At 41.3% G+C, this 23,470-nt stretch overlaps 1 protein-coding gene across 4 annotated transcripts in view; it reads left to right on the top strand.

Moving 5' to 3' along the window:
* Positions 1-23,470, top strand: part of HSPA12A (heat shock protein family A (Hsp70) member 12A) — an 88,721-nt gene that overhangs the window by 32,619 nt on the left and 32,632 nt on the right. Inside the window, exons 1-3 of one of the 4 annotated variants that reach the window (XM_046943274.1) lie at positions 4,498-4,735; positions 18,359-18,444; positions 20,351-20,478. In XM_046943274.1, coding sequence (XP_046799230.1) covers positions 20,474-20,478 — 5 coding nt within the window. In that variant the 5' untranslated portion in view covers positions 4,498-4,735; positions 18,359-18,444; positions 20,351-20,473. Of the gene's footprint in view, positions 1-4,497; positions 4,736-5,138; positions 5,288-18,358; positions 18,445-20,350; positions 20,479-23,470 lie in introns of those variants that run through there. The other 3 variants (XM_046943273.1, XM_015288922.4, XM_025151747.3) reach the window with 3 other exon arrangements.

Below are 23,470 nucleotides of genomic sequence, written 5' to 3'. Positions count from 1 at the left end.
GGATGTATAGATGCCCTTGTTTATGTCAAGTAGTGCCATCTAAAACTGATCAAGCTATTTCTTATTTGCTCTATGAGTTCCTTAGCATTTCTTCAGCTGATCTTTAAGCTTCTTTTATTCCTCTGTACAGGTGTATGTCTGTGTGACCTCTTTTACCTCCAGGATACAGAGTGAGATAGATGTAACCCAATGTGCACTGCAGTGCCCGTTCCTTTGACCCATTCTGTTCCCATCTCAATGATTTGGATTGACATTTGTGTTATATTTACAAATTTGCCAAACAGTTTCTCAAACATCTTACAAAAAAGAATACCTTAACCTGACATGTACCTACATAGAACCTAAATGACTGTTTCCCTGTAAGTAGTCAACCTGTGGAAACTGAATATTCTCCTACTTTTGAATTTTCCCTTGGGATGCAGTTTATTTGGAGCATCACGTCAATCATTCTGCTTGTCTTTCAGTGTCCTGCATTTTCTTTCCATTATTTCCTTGGACCACAGGAAGCTTCAGAAGGCATTTAGGGAGGAGCCTGTTAACTGTGTTCTATTTCTGTGACGACATTTTTATGTGTCACAGGTGCACAATGAGAGATAATGCTTTCATGTGACTTGTTGAGGTTGATAATTTTCTGAGTTGTTTCCCTTTTACATTCCCAAATTCAATGTAATCAGCCTGGTACAGGATATTTTTTACAGTTCCAATTATTACTTGTACTGCAAATAATGCAGCAATTTTGGAGATGCCTAATTCAGTGAAGCAGTCAGCAAAACATAGCTATGAACAATAACACCTAGATGTGCTCCCTGGGGATTCAGTATATTCTCTTGAGCAGAGGCCATAAGGAGTATGTAAAATTTTGACCCGCTGAGCTGCTTGTTTGTATAGGTGGCTGAGTGGCCTGCTACTTCTGTTGATCTGTGGGAGCCAGTGTGCTCATTACTTACTTAATCACTTCATATGCTCTCAGAAATCAGACAGAGAGCAAAAATAAGTTTATTGGTTGATGAATAGATGGCTTTGTTTCTTCTGGAGCAATAGGAAATGTGTAGTAAAACAAGCAATTGGGCTGATATTTAAAAAAATATTTTGAGATAATATTTTTACTCTATATGGATAGTGTGCATTTGGACAGAAATACTCAGAGGATAACGTGACCACATTAAATTATATAACAGATGTTATGTTCATCTGCTTCTTTTCCATTTTTTTAAAAGACATCCAAGGTAGAGGAAGAGCAGTGAATTTAAGGAGAAATTGTGCTCGGGACATACAGTGGGAATGGAAACACTGAAAGTGAGTCCATCTTCTGGTTTGTATACACAGCATCTAGCGTGGTCCACTGAAGTCCACAGTAAGACTCTCAAATGTTCCTATGATGTGTTTCTGTTGGAGATGCTGTTCAGCATGCAACATGTATACCTTGTACAGTTTCTAAAAGAAGCAGGGAAAAAAACACAGTGTAAGCAGTGGTTAGCATTGTGCTGCCATTTCTACATTTACAAGTACTCTCCAAATGGGTAAATGTGTTTCTCAATATTTGTGGGCACCAGAAGAGCATTTTCAGTTTCTAGCAGATATGCTGCAGAACCATCCAGCTGTGAAAAGGTGGAGAATTCTATGCAGATTCTGTTCTGAGAATGACTTATTTCCAAATGATGCTGAGAAATGTACTAAGAACAGGTGAAAACTTTATAAACTGTTCCTTTTGAAGAAACCCTTCATATTTTTTGTGCTTCTTTATTGAAAGGCTGTGATAGTGATGAACAGCTTTTCTTGTCTTTACAAAGATTTCTTGCTTATTAATTGAAGAGGGAAAGGGAAGATAGCAACTTCATTTAGGGGAACACAGATTGCCAGTTGACTGTAATAAAATTAATTTATAAGCGATTAGTATGTGAACCAATAAGCAGAACTGAAGATGTCAAAGTGCTGTGAACTGGAATGTAGGAGGAGACTGCAATAACAGTTATGCAGATGATAAAAAGCATCAGATATTATACATTCAGTGATGCTCCAGAGCTTATCTAAGAGGGATGTTCAGAGTATGAAAACATCACCTTGTTTTTCATATGGTTTGATTTTTAAAGATAGCAACTTTCTCTGGTACCAGTATAGGATACATGGCATGCTGGTCTCCTTGTCTGTAATAAGACCTGTAGATCTTGCCATCAGATGCATTAAAAGCAATATTCCAGTGCCTACATTCCTGTCAGGTCTTTGTTCCTAGTGCTCCCAGCTTGCTGACTCTCAGTGCTGCCTGATCAGCACCTTGCTGAGACACTCATAGTCATGCATGAGAAACACAGAGCTCCTTTTTCTGGCTAGCCACAGATCTGTGCAGCACGCACCACGAGTGAGTGTGGCCCTTAGAGGGCACTGCAGTGATCTTCTGTTTTCTCATGAAATTTTCATCGATGCTAATGGCTAACATCTAAGCAGCAGCTCTGCTAGAAGCAGTGAGGTCAGACAGCCATTATTCTTGTATGGGGAGTTTATGACCGTCTGTCTGAACCCCTTGTGTGATGAACTGAATGTTTGATGCTGCAGCTTTCTGGAAATCACATGGAGAAGTGCTCTGTGGATGCAAAATAGAGTATATTAAATCATGGCTCTTGGTGTGTTTGAGAGGTGTCAATCCCAAGTAGGTGCTTGAGGGGAAACTTAAACAGAAGTCTGACCCAAGCTCCTGCAGTGATCAACGCTTCTCTGCATAGCCGTAGTAATGCCCCGTGAAGTACTGGATTGGGTGGTTGAGTTTAATGCTGGTGGGTGCTTCGGTAGCCTAGCAGTACTGCCTGGTTCAGAGTTGGAAAAAAGCTTCTTCCTTTGTGTTACTGCTCCCCTGCAATGTGCTAAGCCAGCTCATGTTCTTTCACTGAGAAGGAAAGTTCTTTCCAGACCCACACTAACATTGAACCTTGTTTAGGACACCTGCTGATGAGCTCATTCAGGACATAAGGGTGTTCGTAAGGACAGGTGTTCTGAGAATGCAGATGGCTTTACTTTTGCCATCCTTTCAAAATCTATCTGCAGTATTTTTACATTTGATTTACTATATTTAGACTCATTTCCTGTTATGCTTATAAAATCTCAAGCACTAAAACCAGATTCCAAACAACACATCAAAACTACCATAAAAGTGACAAAGTTCCTAAGGAATCAAAATAAAGTCTTCCCAGCTCCAGAGTGGTTCATTTGATATGGGAGCTCTTTCTCAAAGTGTTCTTTCTTTCAATTGAAATGTACTTTTAAATTTGTTTTCAGTTGAGAGAGTTGGAAAGGAAAGAATAGTGTACTTTTTAATTTTTCTGTGATTATCTGTGTAATTTGTTTTATCTTCATAAAACAAAACAAAATGTGAGGTGCCTTAGTCCAATATTTGATGTTTCAGAATGAGAATCCAAATTTACCGCAAATACATTTTTCCCCCCAGTTCCTCTCATTAGATTTTAAAAGGAGATGCTAAGCTCTCTAAGAAGGGTCTTATTTCTGAAGCTAGCAGTCACATGCCTTCAAATATTCTCCTTCTGCATTATTCACAACACCTACAGCTGAATGCGTAACTTAGGCAACCTGGCTTGATATTGAATAATGCAGTCACTGCCTTGACATTCAGAAAGATGTCTGTACCCAGCAAATGCTATTTTTATGTGTGTTGTTGCTTGAAGCATCAGGCAGGAGCAGCCTGCACGGCAGGCTTTTTTCCTGAAAGTATACGATTTGGATGCGTGTTTGTTTTTCTTGATTATTCCTTTTTCTTCTTCTTCCTTCGTTAATTATCCCAATACATTTTAAAGCCTACGATCAGTTACTATTGAAGTGCATTTAGTTTGAAGAAGAAGTTTCTGCTATTTAAGCCTCTTGTCAGGAAAACAAGTGCTGAAGTTGTTTGGTTTCTTACTTCCGAGGCTGTTTGATGACAGCATAAATATTCAGCCTGACTAAACACACAATTACAGCAGACTATTGGCCAGATGTTCCCTTTGTTGCATGGCCTGGAGCCAGAGGGAAGCACGAGAAGCAGCAACCCTGGGGCACGTCGTCCCCTCTTTTGGGGAGCCTGTGTGCATGATCCCCTCAGACGCTCAGCACCCAGCTGGGGCTGGTAGAGTGCTGCCATTCCTATGCTATTCCTGCTCTGTCCCTCGCTGCTCCTCAGCAGTTCAGCACATCCTTCTGGGAGGCAGAAAGCTGAGGAGTTTGGCGTTTTCTCTGGGTTTCAGGAGGTTTTGGTTATGGTGCCTACAGGATCAGTGCAGGCCTTCCAGGTGACTCAGCTGTGAGCACGTGAAGCAGTTCACTGGGACTTTACCTTGCGCATCGCACCTTTGGTCCTTCTCAAAGGGGATATGGCTGCTGGGAGCAGTGTGAATGGTGCGAGGGCTCTGCTCAGAGCCATGCACTCTGGGAGGATACCTGGGGAAAAAAAAAGGAGAATGTGCTGAGCAAGCATTTGCAGCACACAGGGTTTGGTTCAGACTTTGCCAGTCCTGCAGAGATTCAAAGGGATCCTCTGGTGAGAGGGCTCAGGGCAAACTTTGGGTGGAATTAACAATTTACAGTGAACATCAGTGATCTCTTGAGCTTGGAAGTCAGTAAGGAGCTGCACTGCAGTCAGTAGCTCTGTTTGTTCCGTGAGAACTGCAGGCAGTGCTTCCACAACGTGAGTGGCTGCCGGGGCTGGAAAATAAGGGAGAACTGGACGGGAGGAGAAGAACGGGAGGAGAACAGGGTAATGGCTTCTCTGGCTTCAGGACACCAGCCTTTTATTCTCGGGTTTACAGTGTCTTTGGAAAACCTTTACAGCTTAACGGTGGTCCGAGTGCCCACGGGCGTGCCTCTCTCCCAGGTCCTGCAGAGATGGGAATCAGCTAATGAGCGGGATCGGAGCTTCCGAGGGGCACAGGTTGAGAAAGAGCCCTCTCCAAAGGCAAATGAAGCAATGCGGTACTGTGACGGTAACCCTGCAGTCCGCGGTTTTGGGGAACCTGTCAGTGATTGCAGAACGTTCGCCCTCTCCGAGCCTCAGTGCTCCTCGCTCAGCCGCCGCCGGGCCCGCAGCGGGGTGGGGCCGCGCCGCCCCCTGTCTGCGACGGGGCCTGGCTGCAGCGGCACCGCCCGCAGGAAGGCGCGGCGGGGTGGGGACGGGAGGAAGCAGCGGAGCCTCCCCCGGGCTGGGCTCCGCGGCCGGCCCATGCCTCGGCGGGAGCAGTGAGCGGTGGGCTGAGGGGAGCCGCGGGGCGGCGGCGAGCGGCCATGTCGGAGAGCGAGGGCGGCGCGGCAGGTGAGGCGGGGGGGGTTCGCCGCAATGCGGGAGCGCGGCGGGGCGCTGCGGGGAGAGGCGGCCGGGGCCGGAGGAGGGGAAGCGGGGGCGGAATCCCGGCCGGCTGTCCGCTGCGGGGCCCCGCGGGCGGCACCTCGGGGGGGAGCCGGGGCTCAGAACGGAGACCGCCGCACGGCGCAGCCCCGGGAAGCCGCTGCGGCAACCCGGGAGGGAGCGGGGTGCGGGAACAATGCGGCCGCCGAGGCCTTTGTGGCCGTCCCGCCCGGCGGCCTGGAGGGAGCGAGAGGGCTCGAGTGGGAGAGTGGGATGCGGGCATCGCTGTGCTGTGCTGGGCTGGGAGAGAACCGGGCGGGAGGCAGCGCTGGGGCGAGGCGCCGGGACGGTGCGTGCGGGTCGGCGGCTGGCGGGGGCTGCTCCCTGCGGGCCTGCAGGGAGGGTCTGACTGCGGTCCGTCGGTGCTCGCATTGCGCCCGGTGACAAGGCATAGCTCCGCATGGACAGGGGTGGTCCCTCCCTGTTGGGGGTGCTGCAAATGCATGATTGGGGGAACAATCCGAAGGGCAGAGCGGGCTTAACCTGGTTTCATTGTGTCTCTCCAACCCTTCTTCCTTACCGAACGGTGCAGAGACTGGGAAAACGGATGCTGAGCCTTGGGTGGTGGTTGTAAACGCACAGAGAAACTTAAAAGACTGAGTTTGTACAAATCACAGAATTATAGGGGTTGGAAGGGACCTCTGGAGATCGTCTAGTCCAAGCCCCTGCTAAAGCAGGTTGCCTGTGGTAGGTTGCAGCAACAAATCCTGGGAATAAACTAAAGGGAAGCTCTTCTGATGAGCACATCCAGCTGTAAGCCTCAGCACATCTGGGGGTGCAGCTCTGTTTCACAGCTGGGGATGGCGACTCAGATGGGTGCAGACAAGCAACAGCCGCAGGACCAGTCAGAAAGCCTCCCTGAGGACTGATTTCCTACAGAAGACAGCAGCCCTCTTTGCACAGAGAACTTGCAGTGATGCTCAGGAGACCTGTTTTCAAAATTTCCCCCCAAAACTGAGGTTCTCCATTGGAGAGAAGGGACAAAAAAGTGCATCTGTGGTGGGATTTGGGGAGCACTTTGAATAAAAGAGGTAAAGTGTAGCGCATGTGGAATAAATGAGTCACAGTGCCCATTTCAAACAATACAGAAAATACTATTTATAAACTAGTTGAATTTTCAAGATCTTTACTGCATATTCACCCCCGTCATGTACATGTTATGTGCTTTCTGTATAAGTCCCTGATGCTTACTCTGCTTGAAGGTACCTGTGTCAGTTCTCTAGCTGACAACAAGGAGGGACAGAGTGACATTTGTGTGTTAGGTGACAGAGCACTGTGTATTGTTTGCTGTAAAGCTGCAAGGTTAGTGCGAGGCAGTGTTGAGAATAAGTGACTTGTGACAGAAGGAAAATTTGTTCAGGAAGGGTTTTGCTAGAAGATGGAATGCCGTGCAGTAAATCAATGATTTGCTATGCCAGAAATCTTTATGTGCTTTCCACTCTCTGGAATGCTGAAGCTGTCAGAGAAGAAAGACTTCAGGGATAAAACGTGATTTAGTGGGTGTTGTATTGACAGTCCTGGGGCTGCAGCCACTTACTGCAGCGTAGTACAATGCGTAAAAAAAAAAAGGTCTGTATGTAAAACAGCACAGTGTTCTATGCGGTGTCTGCCCATCGCTTATAGCTCCAGTCAGCACAGCATTGCGGTATCTGCAGATTGCTCAGGGTGAGCCTCGATGCAGTCATTTGTGCCCCTGAGCTGTTGCATGTGGAACTTGTCATCGTACTGACTTCTAGTGCTGTTCAGCGAATGGGTGATGCTGATTCAGCTGATGAGGTCTCCTTTACTGTGTATGCCCAGTAAATTTTCAGTTTGTTCCCCCTGAGGTAGCAGCAGGTGCCTAGCAGTGCAGGGAGCTGCCCTGCTCTGAGCTGTGGGGTTTCCCCAAAGTTGTGTTTGGCTGCAGGGACGCCCTGTGCTGCTCAGCGCTCATATGGTGTGACACTTGTGTGCTAGCCCAGAGCTGGGAGTAGCGTGGCTCGGACACGGCTGCGGCTTTGGATGCAGCTGAGGTAAGCAGCCCCAGGAGGCTGATACTGTGCAGGAAGACCTGAATACTGCCTCAGCTGCAGAAGATCTGATCCGCAGCTGTAACTGTCCTGGTGTAGGTTCTGTTTTGCTCTCTAACTGTCCCTGTTGTTGGGGTTACACACAAGTTGACTGGTGTCTTGCCTTGTGCTCTTTTCTGCCAAATGCTTTTTACTGTCCTCTGCTATGATGTCACTTCTTATATCAATGATTACACAAAACAACCATCCCTTTATGAAAAGACGTCTTCCAAATATGCTTTTTATTTTAAAACACGTCCAAAGAATCCCTTCACCTCCATTTTCTGTACCTGAATTAGTTCTGCCTTTTGATGCCGTGTCAGGTGGGATTTCAGAAGTCGTTGGCTCCAAAGAGTACAACATTTATAGCTTAGAAGTGTTTCTCTGTGGCTATTTTAGTCTACATATTGTGAAGGAGCAGCCTGGCTTATTTGGGTATTTTAAAAAGCTCTGCTGGCTCTCAGTGAATGATAATGGAAAAATGGGAAAGGAACAAACAGCATGGCGCTCAAATGATGCTACTTCCCAGGAGGAGAGCGGTTGTGACCACAAGTAGCTATGAAACAACTTTTTATGGGAGCTTGGCTCTATTCCATTTGTTTATTTCTTTAAATGTAAAGTAGCTGTTGAGATTTGCTATAAGCAGCTCAGTGAAATCGTGAGACTCTTTGAGTGTTGCATTTGGAAATGACTTTAACTTCTTCCATGGTGAGCTTCTGTGTCACGGTTGTCACTCTCACAGAATCACAGAATGGCCTGGGTTGGAAGGGACCTCAAGGATCATGAATCTCCAACCACCCTGCCACAGGCAGGGCCACCAACCTCCACATTTAATACTAGACCAGGCTGCTCAGGGCCTCATTCAACCTGGCCTTGAACACCTCCAGGGACAGGGCATCCCCAACTTCTCTGGGCAGCCTGTGCCAGTACCTCACCACTCTCATTAGTAAAGAACTTCCCCCTGACGTCCAACCCAAATCTTCCCTCCTTGTTCTCCCCTCTCCTCTTAAGCATTCTTGCTAACTGACAATAGAAATGGGTGAACCTCCAGGTTGCGACACTGTTGTGCAGAGCTTCTCAGCTGTGTTTTCCCACCAGAACAGAGGAAGACTTGGTGTCTGTTTCAGGTATGAACTCTGAAGTCCATCAGTTGTGACTGTAATTGGTATGCTCACTTCACAGATGTTTTACTGAAAAGTGTGCAGCTGGTTTGTAACATGAGGTCACAGATGTTGATGTTGCACTCAGAGAAAGCTGCTGTCGAGTATGAACTGAAGGGATCTGCTGTGTCACTAGCATACATGAAGACTTCATGTTCTTAACTGCAGCAAAGGTCCTGGCTCTTGGCTTCATCAGATTGAGGCTGCCTCTGCTCAGCCACCGGGTACATTTTGGTCTTAAAAAGAACATTCCATAGTTCTCATTACTCAAAATATGTCAACTATGACCCATTTGCTGTTGTGTTAAGGAACATAGTGATATGCATTTAAAATAAACATATGCAAGTTTTAAATTTTACTGTAACTATTACCGAAGCAGTAACTTTTCAGTGTTTTAAAATTAGGATGGCAGTGGGTATTAAAACAGGAAATTCCTTCGAAGTCTGCCTCAAAGGGATTTGAGAGAGGATTTTGTGTAAATGAAAAGGAAAATGCAGTCAATTCTAACAAAAAAAGTAAGTAAATAAACAAAAAATACTCCGAATCTGGAGGTCAGCGCTGAGACTGGAAAGCCTTTGTTCCTGTCTTCTGCTGCCTTTGCTAAGGACTGCATCAAGGTGTGTCAGGAACAGGGAGCTGCATCGGCTCGCCCTGCTGTTAGCATGCTGCTGTGCTCTGCTTATGGATAGAAGCTCTGCTAGGTTTGCTTGGCAGTGTTCGGGGCGTGTGGACTGGCTCTGGAAGTATCTTAATTTGCAAATACAAGGGACCTGGAAGGGTCTTCCTCTGTTTCTTCCATCAGTAGTTCTGTAATGGTTTGGTCAACACTCAGACAGTGCCCTGGAGATGCTGTTTCGTAGGAATTCGAAGAGACGTTTCCATCAGCTTGTATTGTTTGCAGTCCAGAAAGAAGCATGTATATGAATGCAGTTTTATAGCAGCAATTTCTTGTAATCTGTGCAAGCTTATTTGCTCTCGTCTCAGAAGAACTACAGAAATGTCCCCAGCCTACTGTAGTTTCCTTGAGAAAGGAGGCAAGTTCTTTTTGTGCTGGGAAAAGCAAGCAGCATAGAGATCATCTATGAACTCTGCTTTGACCTGCTCTTTCCTGGATATATTTTACACTGATAAAGCTTCTCAGGACCACTCTCCAGGGGTTGCCTCAGTCTCTGTGTGTACTCCAATCATTTTGAAGTTCAGAGTGCTCTGAGCTCACCCATGCAGCATGGCCTTTTGTCACTAACCTCATATTTTAACTCATGTTTTTTTTCTTCTGTCCCATATGAAGTCTCAACAGTGGATATTTGGGTATATCCCCCCTTGTTACTGCAGCCAGGCTGTTTATCTTTAGTCAGAGATAATGAGAACATTAAAATTGCAGTTTCTTTATTCCTTTCTTACCACCTTCTAGTCACTGTTTGAGAAATGCATTCCTGTGACAACTTGATGTTGCAGATTTCATTTTTGAGGACTCCTGAGGCTTTTTCTATATTTAAGACCAAAATACCTGTGGTTATGATAGGCTGACTGGCAAATGGCCCCATTCCCTTGTTCCAAAGAGATCCAACAAATTTAACATCTTTCTTAAGTTTCCATGGATACCTCACTAGAACACATGCTGTAATCAAACCAGTAGGGCATGCCATTTGCAAAGGCTTTTGCTGCTGTCATAGTGGAACTGCCGCATTCAAACCCATCCTCTTAGAGTAGCTCTCTTTCTTACTCAGCTATGTTGTGGTTTTAGCCATAGCAGGCTGGATCCTCTGCTTGTCACTGTGGAAGCGCAGCTTTTCAGTTGGCTATCTCCTAGGTTGGTGTTGGCCTCTGTGTGATGTGTATGTGTAGTCATGAATGTAGTCCTGATGGGTGCTAATATTAAAAACCTCTGGAAATTGATTTTTTAATCAGTGTCTGCTTGATTTTATGATCTACTCTACAGATCCTAAACATCAATTTTCTCTCTCCTGTCCTTCTCTTTTCTCCTCATAAGGTATTTTCCTTTAAGCCTGGTAGTGAATCTGTTCTCAAGACTGTAAATTTAAAAAAAAAAATGAAACAGAAACTTATTTTTGATTTATCTGTGAAGTGTCAATCTGAATCTACATCAAAACCCAGAGACTATAGATTCACAGATAACTTTGCCAATGGATTGTCAGATCTGACACCACTTCTAGCAGTTGCACAACAACTAATATTCTCTTATTTTCCCACTTCAGCCTTGAAGAATGTTAAGGGATTCATATAGCTTGCTTCCTTTGTTTTTGTTAGTTTGCTTGAATTTGAAGGCGGACTGGGGGGCAGGGAGATAAATTTATTTCCTCTGCTGGACATGAGATACAGAAAACTTGAACTGTGATTTTTGTTCAGTCTTTGACTGATTTTCCTTTGAATATCTTCACCCAGAAAAGTAAATCTAAGATTGCTTTGTTTTCAGGATGTAATTACATCTTGAGAAGATTCTTATGTAGGAACTCACAATAAAATAGTACTATATTGTTTTAATTGTTATTATTTTTTAAAGGAAAAAAAAAACAGGCAGCCCATTCTCAGCTGCTAAGTGATGCATTTCCCAAAGTGACCAACACTGCACATGCTCTGTTCTATGTGTGGTCCTGGGAACTGGAGCATAATCTTATTAGTGCCATTCCTGACAACGTTGCAGTGAACCAAGTAGATGAGGTGGATGATGACAGACATGTTGATGAAAGAGAAGCGGCAGGAGACCTTTTCTAGGAAGCTCTCTTTTCAAAGAACTTAGATTCTGTATATTGGTGTGGTTTGTTTTCTGTTCTTAGGTCTTTCTGTTTGGAAGCAAGGGGGGAGAAGGTGAGTGATAAAGGAAAAAAACTGCTTGCTAATAGTGCAAGGAAGCCTGAAGCAAGCAGGTTCAGAGGAGCTAACTGTTGAAGGGAGAGAAAATTATTTAGTATGTGTTAAAGGTGCCTGTAGCATACCAGTGTCTGTGGAATAATTAGAATGATTGCGCAGGGTTGTCTTATGCTACAATGAGCCACAGAATATTTTGTTGACCCACATTTATCACAACATGCATCTGCTAAAGCAAAATGCCTTTTTTCTTATGATGCATAAGGCAGAGTCAGTTTTGTTCTTGGGTCAGTAGTGCATAGGTACAGAAGAGCTGGAGTTCAGAAGTGAGCAATTTATGCAAAGCTGCTGCCACTGAGTTCTCAAACCCCAGGCCTTGGGCTGTGAGCAGATTCTGAACATATGGGAAAAGTCTTGGGTCTGGTAAAGAGTTGGCTGAGGTTTTATAGACCCAGTAACGAAGGGTGCTTGGTAGCTCTGTTGAAGTCCACTTTACCATGCATTAGTGAGGTCAGGTCAAATTAGGTAATAGCCTACACACTGCCAAAGAGAGGAAAGCTGAACTGACAGCACCTGGCATATTCAGCAGGTTATTGCAAGTTCCTGTGCGTGTCTTTCATCTTACGTGAAATTCACAAAAGATAGGTGGTGTCTGCTTTTCCTTTTGCTGATGAGGTGCAGGAAAATGAGTATTATCCACAAAATGAGGGATGGGATGAACGTGGGATTGTATTCTGATAGTCTTAGCAATAATATTAAAGACCTGAATGGTCTTTGAGAGCTGGATAACATAGTGAAAAAGTAATACCTCCACTCAAATTGCAATCCTAATGGGAGGCAATGGAAAAGAGTAAATGAGAAAGTTCTTAGCTTGTAATGAGATGTCTTATTTTCAGAATTTTATCCAAAGAATTGGGAGAATTCTTGCTTTAGAAAATTACTGTGCTCTAATTGGTATTGGGGCAATGAATATCAGTTCTTTGAGTAACCAGTTATTATGGAAAGATATCAGGAAACTTGGATTTGTCTCAGGGATTTGCCATGGCTCTATTCAGAGAAGGAAAGTGCATTGCAGTCTTCAGCAAACCAGCTGGATGCCTACTGGCATTTTAAAACAAAGAGCTGATTCCATTGATGTTAATAGCAGTAGTGTTGCTGGGTTCAGTAGAAGCAGGAGGTTCTTAGTTCTGATAGGAAATATCTTTTTATTATGCAAGAGAATCTTTTAAGTGTTTCTTTGTATTTGCTTTTTTTTCCATCTCTCTCTTTTTGTTGTTGTTCTATAATTATTTTCAAAGGCCATCTTTGTATTGCAGTAAAATTGCTCTAGGTTGTCATGTTACATTTGGAAGCTATGACATTTTGTGCTTAATGCAAAGCAAAGTCTCAGCAAGATGAAAAGCTGAATAAGGTTTCTTTACCGATGCAGCAGTTGCCAACTAATAGCAATATGGTAAACCCTTCCTTCTCTGTTGCGCAAACATCGTTAGCAAGCTTTCCTTGCAACAAAATGATTATTGATGCTCAAAATGATACACAGTGTTTTGAATGAAAAGCCAGGTTTTGAATTCTGTTCTTTTGCTGCATGGTGGCTGCCCTACACCCGTATTTCATTCAGTACATGCATTTTTATTTTCAGTCCAGAGATGTTGCCCAAATGGAAAGATGAAGAATTTGATCGAGGTTTTGGTATAACCAGCAAACTGAATGAAATCCACATGCGATAGTTGCTGTTACTAGCCTCTGGATAGCTGGAAATTCCAGAAAAAATTGCCTTAAGATATAGACAGCGCTCTCAGACATATGATCTAATTTTTGGGTAATCCTTTGCAGAGCTAGGAATTGAATTTGATGATGAATTTGATCCTTATGGGTATCTTCCAACTTGAGATATTCTATACTTCTACATGCAAGTGTTTGATCTCTGAAACTGATCAGTGAGTGTGCAGTGCCTTCGGTTTACCTGGGTTTACTGGACCCATAGTGATCACCTGCAGTAGTGGCAGGTCCATCTGGTTCATCAGCCAGCAAATAACCAAGAAGCTGCTTGGATTGGCGTAGGGAACAGTAGATGTGAATTATACAAACCAAAAAGGATCGTTGCATCTCTTCTTTTGAGTCAGGATTGTGTAGGGCAGGAATACTCAGAGTTTGGGAGCTTTTAGAAAAGAGTGTGGTATATTGATTGTCCTAATGAAGTCCCCAAGCTCAGCCAGAGTTTCACCTTTACACGAGAAATGAATTTGTTTGCATTTTAGGTCATGGATTGAAACGTATGACTTTGGGATACTCATTTATATCTGAACGTTATTGTGAAAAGACTTCTTAAATTGCTGAAATGATCACCTGAAACAGGGAATAGCATTGTTCCTATCATTGATTCACAGAAGCGTAGAAGAGTTGAATTAACAAGTGTTGCATTTATGACCACTCTGGTAGGATCATATTAATAAGTTACCTGTAGATGCATAAACTGGGACAGGACATACTTTCCAGGGTTAGCAAAGAGGTGCACACGAGTGCTTTATCCTCCCTGGGAAGTGAGGTCCAGGAAGGTTCAGCAGGAGCACTCCTGTCTCAGCCATCACATCAGCTAAGTTGTTATTAATGTCACAGAATTTTCTTTTACTCTGTGAGTATTCTAGGAGTCTTAAAGATTATTCCTTTGTTGCATTTTGTCATAAGCTAAGGTGAAAAACCAAAATGTGGCCAATCGTTAACTGAAAAACAGGAAAAGCTAAACTGATTAGCTGCTGCAGGAAACCACAGAAAATAAAGTCTTGCACGTGTTTAGATAAAAAGAAGGAATAATGTAAATTAAATCTGCTAAGCCAGCAATTGCAGCTAATATAATAATGAATATGGTTCATTATCAATTCAGTATCTACTAGTGTAGTAATTTTATCATTTCCCCAAGTATTTTACAGGGTTTTGAAATTGCATAAAAACTTTTGAATTAAAACAAAACAAACAAACAAAAAAAAACAACAAAACAAAAAGACCCTCAAAGAAGTAAAAGAGAGAGGCTTCTCTGTTTTCTCCTTTTTAACTGTTATCCTTCAAAATGTATTTTTGGGCAATTCCTTAGGGTAGGACCAAAGTCAGAAAATTCAGTGACATGGTTGAATTAATTCTGTACATAGTTAAATTATCCAACCCCCCAGTGTAGACTGGGGAATCAGAATCAGAAACATTAATTTCAAGTTAATGTTTGCAAGCTTTTACTGTTAGAAATAAGCAAATCTCTCATCATATCTTAGAGAAAGGTTATTTTAAATACTGATGTAAGTATTTGAGCACTTACTTGAATTTGGGTTCAAAATAAAATTCCTCCATTTATTTTGGTGTGCAAACTTTCCTGAATGAAATGTTTACTTATGTTATTTTACTACATATGTTTTCCTAGCGTATAGTTGGACGGAGGTAGAGGTCCTTGGTGAGCACAAGAGGTGAAGTTTGAACCTGAGCTACGTGCTACACTACTTGATTGTGTTTTTGTATTACAGCAGGCAGCCTTAATAAGTCATTTACTTTTAAGGACTGTTGTATCACAGTATCAAATACTGTGATACTGCCCGGGCCATAATTCTGTTTTTTAATTGTTAAGAAGAGAAATTGACTCCTAGGTCAATTTCAATTGAGACTTGGTGTTTGTTGCATGGTTCTAAATGAGGTTCCTTGCAACCCCTTGCCCGTTCTCTGGCTTTCTTTCAGATTTGCCAATCATTCTTTTTACGAAGTAACAGAACTAATTAACAGAAGTAAGAGATTTTAAAATATGCAACTCTTTCAGGAATATCTGTGCATTTACTTTTTTTCAGGTAAGATCTGTAGAATTATGACGCACGCATTTCTTCCCTCTAAGCAAGCACCAACCCACCGTGTCCTCATACATAGATAGGCTTATTTCAATACCTTTGTTTGTGTAGGGTAGACAGTATACAAATTCCCTAATTTAATGTGCTTTTGACTGCCTTTTCACTAATTTTTAGAAGAACTCATTAAATCCAGAGTGACTGACCTGCAAGCTATTTTGTGTTGAGTGCCAACAGCTTGGATGAATGGTGTTTTAACTTCCTACTATGCTGAGCTGCACTGATTCATTTATTAGTTCTGCAAACTCTGGTAATGTCAAGGCCTCTTTTAGCATCAGACTTATAAAACAGTTATGGTTGCCCCCATTATTGCATGTGATTAGTTACTGATATTAAGAAATAAACTGATTTAGTGGAGTGCAACTTCTGCTTGTGTCGCAACAGTAGCAGCTCTATGGAATCACTGTAACAGAACGTTTTGGTTCATATTCGGCTTTGCTACTTCAGAGGTTGTAGCACTGTCTTCTGTTATTTTCCTCTCTTGATCCAGCAGAACTCTGTGCTGCTGATGTGTAGGACTCATTGAGGAATTCGTGCTTAGCTGGGCACTGCCAAAGCAGTGCATTACTTAGGTGCAGTATAACAGGGAGTAATAGTGCAGAATGGTTATGTTCTTGGAATGGGCTTCTTTTCCAGTTAGAAATACTGGCGAATCACAGTGAGTTTAACTTTTCAGGAGAATTGAGCAGTTCATTAGAATTAGAACAAGTGAACCTTCCCACAAATTCAGTCTTTATGCATAAGTTTCAAGAGCTTTCTGAAACTGAAGGGAACAGTTATTTTAAAGATTTGGGATGGAAATATCTAATTCTGTTCACTATTTTAGGTAATGTTTTCTGTGGGTAGCTGTGACAGCCCTTTGGTCTTTGCTTAATGTGTTTTCATTGCTACAGGTTTTTATACTTGTGGATATGGCAAATGTCTGTATATAAATTTTATACTTCTGGATAATTGCAGATTAATTGGGTCAAATAGATTATTGATAGAACTCCATCCAAATTAATGGGCTCTCGTTGGATGGATGTGGATATCACACTAGTTATTTAATCACTGCTCTCTGAGAGACCAAAAAATGCATGTATTACCTTCCAGGATTTTATGAGTTTTGTAGAGAGCTATAAATAGCTTTTCCAGGCACACACAGTGAAGGCTGATAACTGAAGACAGGCTGGAAAATAGAACGCTAAAACGGGAGTGCTGAAACAGGTAAAAGAGCTGGTAACAAAGAGGAACACTGAAGATACACATAGTGTTTTGATAGTAATAGTTTGATGTCTACATTTTTGTCCTCTATAGGAGTATCCATGAGGGAAAATTAGCATATTGCAGAAATTTGAGTCAACATTGTGATGGCCCAATTAGTTCAGGCAGTATTGCTTCTGGTTCTGATTCAGTCAGGAAAGGCAGCAGGATGCAAGGAACCTAATTCTTTTCCTTAGGAAACTAAGGGAACTAATCCTTCTTTTTCTTCCATTCTTCTTTTCTTCAGTTGTAAGAAAAAAAGCTGTGATGATGGTACAGAAATAAATCTGTTTTGAAAAGAGGAAGAAATTGTACACATGGTTAAGGATGCTGATAACACCATCTGATTCAAATAGAGGTTGATGAATCAAGCAGATTCTCTGCTGTCACAGGCAGATTCTGTGCTGCCTATGGCTTTTTGTACTTTACCACAGAAAGAGTATTGTAATATATTCCTGAAGAACTTTGTATAGGGAATAGGAATGTTCTACTTTTGCTTCTGAACATCTAACTCAGCATACATAGGATAACTTTAACAAAAATAAACATTCTTTGAAGAGCAATACCAAGACTTGAAGGAAAATTTTCCAATGAGCAGATTATCCCATAGTTGCCTACTTGGAAGCATCTTCCCTTAAAAACAATGTATTTGATTATGAGGAAGAACAGGATTCTTCATTAAGTAGCTCTGAGGTCATTTCTTGCAGAGCAGCTCCTGTGCTACCTTAGATTAACGGTCTAACTCATCAGTCTTAGGTCTAGGAATTCCTTGCCATACTTACATGTGTATTTTGTTGTGTGATACATCCAAGTAGGCTGGATAAACACATGTTGAAATGTGTTGTTTAACATTTATTCATTTTTAAAGACTTACTAAATAATTCTGCTGTACATCTAATTAGCTTGTGTTGCAAAGAAGAGAATTCAATGAACTCTCAAGGCTTAAATCTGGGAGCGGGGGGAATGAGCGTGTGCAGGATGTACTGGCACCTTTTCTGCATTCCATTCTGTTAAGTTACTGCAGCTTTCATGAAATAATATATTACTTAGGAACCTATCTGAATCATCAATGCTTAATTATTTTAATTCCTTTCTTTCCAGTCATCATGGGGTAAATATAAGAAAGGAAAATACAAATAATGCATGATAGTATTTTTCACTTTTTTGTTATATTCCTTTTAATGAAATTTCAGTATTGTGTGCAGGATAGAAATATTTGTTTGATGATTTGTTAATAATGCTTTCCTTTTTCCCAGCTGGGTTCTGTCCTGCAGTAATACTAACAGCTGCAAAATGTTTCAGTGCAGTCTATTGAAGAATAAAAACAGGGGCAGTATGAGGAAAGCTTAAGAATAAAGATTCATAAGGGAATAATTGCAACTCATTCCTACTGTGTTTTCAAACAGTTATCAACTGCTCTTTTTCTCTTAAAATTACTCTTTCTTTATTATATCTCAACTTGTGTTTAATTTCTGCATTCACATGTTTAAATCCTAGGCTATTAATGTAAGTGTATGGTATTAAAGCCATTTGTATTAGCTGGATCTTCTCAATATATTCAGGAGGGCTTCTGCAATTGAATGTGGTGATGTAAGAGGCAAAAGAATTGAAGTTAGTCAGCAAGGCCAAACATTTTAAAAGCAAAGCTGCAGTTCGGACTTAGCTTGTTCTAAGGACAAAAAGTATTTTTTATGAGGAAGCTGTGGAATTTGATTTCTTTTTCAGCAGGGTTGTTGCATCAGGGAAAGTGGATAATATCATGCAAAGCAGCTATCCTATTCTACTTATTCTGCTTACTCACACTAAAGAATTTTTGTTTCCTTTCAGATGCAGTTTCCACATCTGCTTACTCATCACCAGCCAAAAGTTTGGGAGACCCTGGAATCACTCCGCTGTCTCCATCACATATCGTGGTAAGGGAAGTTGTTTCATTGGAAGGCTATGATTTCCTCACATTCTGGTCCCTTTTATGCTATCCATAGTTTTAAATGAAATTTTGATCCTGCTGGAGTTTCTGATGGAGCTTCCATTTGTTTATAGTAGGATCCTGGTTTCTTTTTCTTTTTTTTCTTTTTTTTTTTTTGTCTCCTTGCTGAGCTAATAGATTTGTTCTGTATCTTTTTGTATCACAGTGAGGGGTTTCCTGATCCTTAGGGTTCCCAAATTAGGTCACTGTCTTTCTCACTGATTTGTTTAAAATAAAGCAATTAGTTTAAAAAACTAATTCTATTTTTTTAAAAAAAAGGTTTATATATGATATTCAACACTATAATCTGAATTCCCAGCAAAAAGAATCTTCTCCAGCAGACAGAGAAGCTCAGAACAGTGCTACTTTAATTTCCAAAGGAAAATAGCTACCTGTAAGCTTTTAGAAGCAAGCAAATGTTCCATAGAGATAATGTGTTTTAATCTTATACACTGTGTTTTATTAAAAAAACTCCTGTTAAAATTAAGTTCCATCTGTTTTTAAGGTCATCTCCATCATCTGTAACACATATGCATAGTATATTTCTTGGTATCACAAATGATCATGATCTGAACACATTGCTATCCTTGTCAGTTTTCTTGCTCAACATTCTGAAGTTTTTAGTTGACCAGCATTCCTCTTTGGGATTTCATGAGTTGTTGCTCATAATTTTAGCTTCCATTCCTTTCTTTCTCCATATATTCTACAACTTTTATTTTTCCCATGCTGATGATTTTATATCCTCTTCAAGTTAGATTTGCCTCTTCAGGTTGCTGTGGAAGACCTATTAACACATATTCCTCTGATTGTAAATATTTATTAGGAAAATCCAGATAAGTCCTACGTTATTAGCAGTGAAACCTTATTATGCTCCTTTCTCTATGTTAAGTATCAAGCTTCCAAGATCTTGGAAAATGTAGGGATACAGTAGAAAGGCATTGAAAGAAGCAAGCATGAAGCTGTGAAGCTCCAGGATGTTAATGGGGAAGATGGTTGGATGCAGCTGTAGAGTGAGGACATTTGGTGGTTCCTCTGTAAAGATAATAATTGCTTTTCAATACTTTTGAGAGTACAGGCTGAACAGCAGTAGAGGGGGATTCAAACAGGACCTCTAGACTTAAAGGTCAACAGTTCTGTCCCATGTTGGTTTTTCCAAACTGGCATGTGTGCAGGTGGGTGTACTGCCCTCCTTCACCATCTGCCTGCTTGAAGCACATAGCTTTTCCACTAGTATTTCCAGCTCATCCTGTTCCTGTCCTGCCGAGCTGTTCATGCAACAACCACCACCAGCACAGAGTGTTTCCAAAAGAAGCTTTCTGTAAATTCTTCATCAATAAATAATTATCTTGAGATGTGAAACTTATTGCTATAGATTAGGTGGTTCTATCTGTATTACTTCTGAGTGGTAGCAGTATCTCAGGGTCAAGGTAATAACCTAGGTAACTCCTAGAACCGCTAAGTCCCATATAAGACACTGATGGATATAAATGCATTTTTTGTTCAATTTAAGGAAAAAAGCACTCTGTAACTTAGTGTTTAGCTATAAGTTCTAGTGCTTTAAGATGATAGCTATTCCAAAAAAAAATGATTATGGTGAAAATCCTGATTCAAGAGGACGTGTATCAAATATCCTCCAGCAAACACATGATTGAGTTATATATTAAATTTCTACCCTAACGGGAATATGGAGATTTTTTTACAACGACCTTGTTCACAAATGCAGCTTTGGCAAAGTTTCTAGTTCCATTAAAGCGGTATACATGTCTCAGAGAGCAGAAATACTGAAGGATAAGACAGATTACAGTTACTCTAATCAATGACTCAGCATCTGTTTTGCTTCTGCTGTTTAACAGAAGGACTCTGATGCAGAAGATGCTGTAGAACAGTTATTTCTTGTTGTTGTGGCTATTGATTTTGGCACAACATCCAGTGGCTACGCCTACAGCTTCACCAAGGAGCCGGAATGTATTCACGTAATGAGGTAAGAGCTGCAATGCAGCATTTGGTTTTGGATTGCCATCTATAGCTATCTATGCAGTTGCTATAGCTATGTCCTGCAGTACCTTGAAGTGCTTAGATTGTCTAGTGTTGCAACAGTGTACGCTTCTGTCAAAGCTATAATTTTCTGTTATTTCTTGCTTAAATCAGTACAATCTGATGTATTTTTTTCCCTTTGTAGTTCTGATATGTGTAAGTCTAATGCAACCACAAATACAGAAAATTTTATTGGAGGTATCTGAAGGGGATATGTCACAATCCCTTTCTGTAGTGTTTCTGATAATTTTTTTCAGACCTTTTAATAACTAAAAACCTTACATGATTCTTACTAAAGTATCTTTGAAATGCCTATATTGTAACAAGGCCAAGGCATAGATAATTTCAGGCATGAAAAAGGTATGTATGAGTTTAGGCACAGAAGTTATTAAAAAAAAAAAACCCTGCTTTTGTAGCAGGAGATGATGTACTATTGCTACACTGTAATACTGAAAGGGAAAGAGCAAAAAAGACAAACTTGTATGATAGTATGATATACTGTAATTTTTCTAAGTGCAGCTGCTAGCTGAATGCGTCTTTAAATTCCAGCAGACAGAATTTGTTGTGCAGTCAGCCTGCACAGTCACCTTGTGTGTGGTTGCAAAGTATTTTAAAGAGATCTGACACATCTGGGTGATGGGAAATGCTATCCAAAGAGGGAAACTCAGGAATAGTAGTAGACTGTACAGTAGCAAAGATGCCTGCCATTTTTTATAAGGATGAGTAACACTTTAAGGCCTTTTTTGCATCCAGTCCATCTGATGTTCTCCTGATGGCTGCCTGGTGCTGGAAGTCAGAGGACAGGCCATGTGCTGCTGCCGGGTTACCAGGTGGTGGGGTCACAACCCGTGTGTATCATCTCCAAAGCTGTAGCTGAGCAATCCTAAATCTTACATATCATGTTGTTCCTGTGATTTCTGTGCCTACATTACTATGTATAACAACTTCTGCTTTTATGAATGTCCCTTGAACCCTTTGGATACAGGATTTTAGATGTTGACTGAAATGTTGAAACGTAGGTGCTATATGGACAGCACACATGTTCCAAATCTTAACTGGCATTTTACTTCATATAGCTTGAAACACTATTTTTTTCTCATGTGATAACAGCAGTGTGGTTGTCATTTCAGACTTGTATAGGTATTATATGAGATCTTGATTTGAAAATAAATAAACTAATTTATCTGTTTCAACACAGAAAGGAGAAACATGTCTTAGGTGGGGCAAAAAAAGTATTCATATTTCCAATGGTTATTTCAAACAATTGAAAATATTTTAATAACAAAAATGTAATATGTTTTTAGCTTAAAAAAGTATTGAAGGTGTACTGAGAAAGCTCATAAAACATATTGCTGGTAGAGAAGGATTTGGGGGAACGTACAGTAGATACTGAATTATGAAATGTACAGTAAAATAATACATATTTAAATACATGTGAAATAATGAGATTCAATGAACAGAACTGTGTATGGGTCAAAGTTAAGACTTCACTGTTTCAGAAGGTACTAATCAGTTCCAGTACTTGGTATAGTGATGGCTATGTGAAGGATAATTTACAAACATTTCTACAGAGTAAACATAATTTCCCACCCATACTCAAGAATGTTTCCCTTAAACATACCAAGGATGCATGGCCATCTTTGCTTCCTCACTTTGAAAAACTTACGGGACTTTGAAGCTGCAGGCTGTCTTTGCTAGAAGGGCGCATATGGTCTTTCTTCAATATAACTTCAAGCTTCAGTCTTTTCTTCTTTTTCTTCCCTGTTTGACTGTGATTCTTGGCAGACACATGCTTGCCTTTCAGCTGCATGCGTGCTCCTGGAGACATCCAGCTCTACAAGATGACCCTGCTGCTTTGCTTCCCTGGCTGTTATGCTGAAGCTCTGGATCAAATTCTCATCTCTCTACAAGGAGTGCTCTTTTTTCCTCTGTTAGCAGATTCCTTTGTAAGGAAGGGCATTTCTCTAACCTTAGTGTAATCTTATCATCCCTTCCACAGAAACTTTGCTTGGTCTCTTTTCACCTTTAATATCCAGTCAGATCTTGAGTGACTCTAAGCTGGTTTGTGCTGCTCTGTTGAGCTGCTCCACGTTCAGCCTAGGAATAGGCTCATATACATACATTTATGAAGAAATCTAAGCTGGGTTATGCTTGAATAGGTTTTTAGCTCTGACCTTGCTTTGAGAAGATGCCTCTGTATTGCTTTTATATACTGCTGGCCTGTATTACACTGTGCTTTTCACATAGAATTATGTTGTTTTCCCCAGAAGCATCATTACCATTATTTTCACTTTATCAAACCCATGAAAGAAAACTGCAAGCCAGAGCCCTGCTGATGGCATTGGAAGTAGCCCATATTTAGCAGGGTGAAGCTGGGCTTTCCCCTGAGGAGTGCAGCAGTCAGGTTAGCGCGCACATGCCTCCGGCTGCAGCTGCTTCTTTCCAGAAAATATGTCATGCAGGAATATTTCTAAAGCTCTGGCTGCACATGGTGACGTCAGGCTTCCTGTTCTCTTGTCAGTAACACAGGCTGAGAACTTCAGCACTTGCTGAGCAGTTACAGTGTTTTATTTCCATTAGAAACACATCCAGAAGTGAGCACCTAATGCTCAAAATGGTATTGAAAATTTCAGCCCATACTACAGAGCATGAGTTTGTTTTCATTTAAGTATTATAGGTATTTATTCCAGGAGAGAAAATGTGCCTGGCCATTAAGAGAAGTAAGGAGGCATTGTTATTAGGCAGCAGCTAAGTACACATCCTATTTATGGAATTTCCCACCAGTGACTCACAATGAATCATTAATGATTCCAAGTGAAAACGATAGTAATTTGTCTCCTTTCTGTGCCTTGGTTATGTGGGATGTAATGTTCTGGTGGAAGAGGCAGTACTTTCTGCTTACGGGCTGTGGAACCCCTGCTTATTAGCAGTGGAACCAT

Source organism: Gallus gallus, chromosome 6, assembly GCF_016699485.2.
Source record: "Gallus gallus isolate bGalGal1 chromosome 6, bGalGal1.mat.broiler.GRCg7b, whole genome shotgun sequence".
NCBI classification, from domain to species: domain Eukaryota; kingdom Metazoa; phylum Chordata; class Aves; order Galliformes; family Phasianidae; genus Gallus; species Gallus gallus.
The sequence above is the reverse complement of the archived record's forward strand: the minus strand, read 5'-3'. Positions and strand labels throughout refer to the sequence as shown.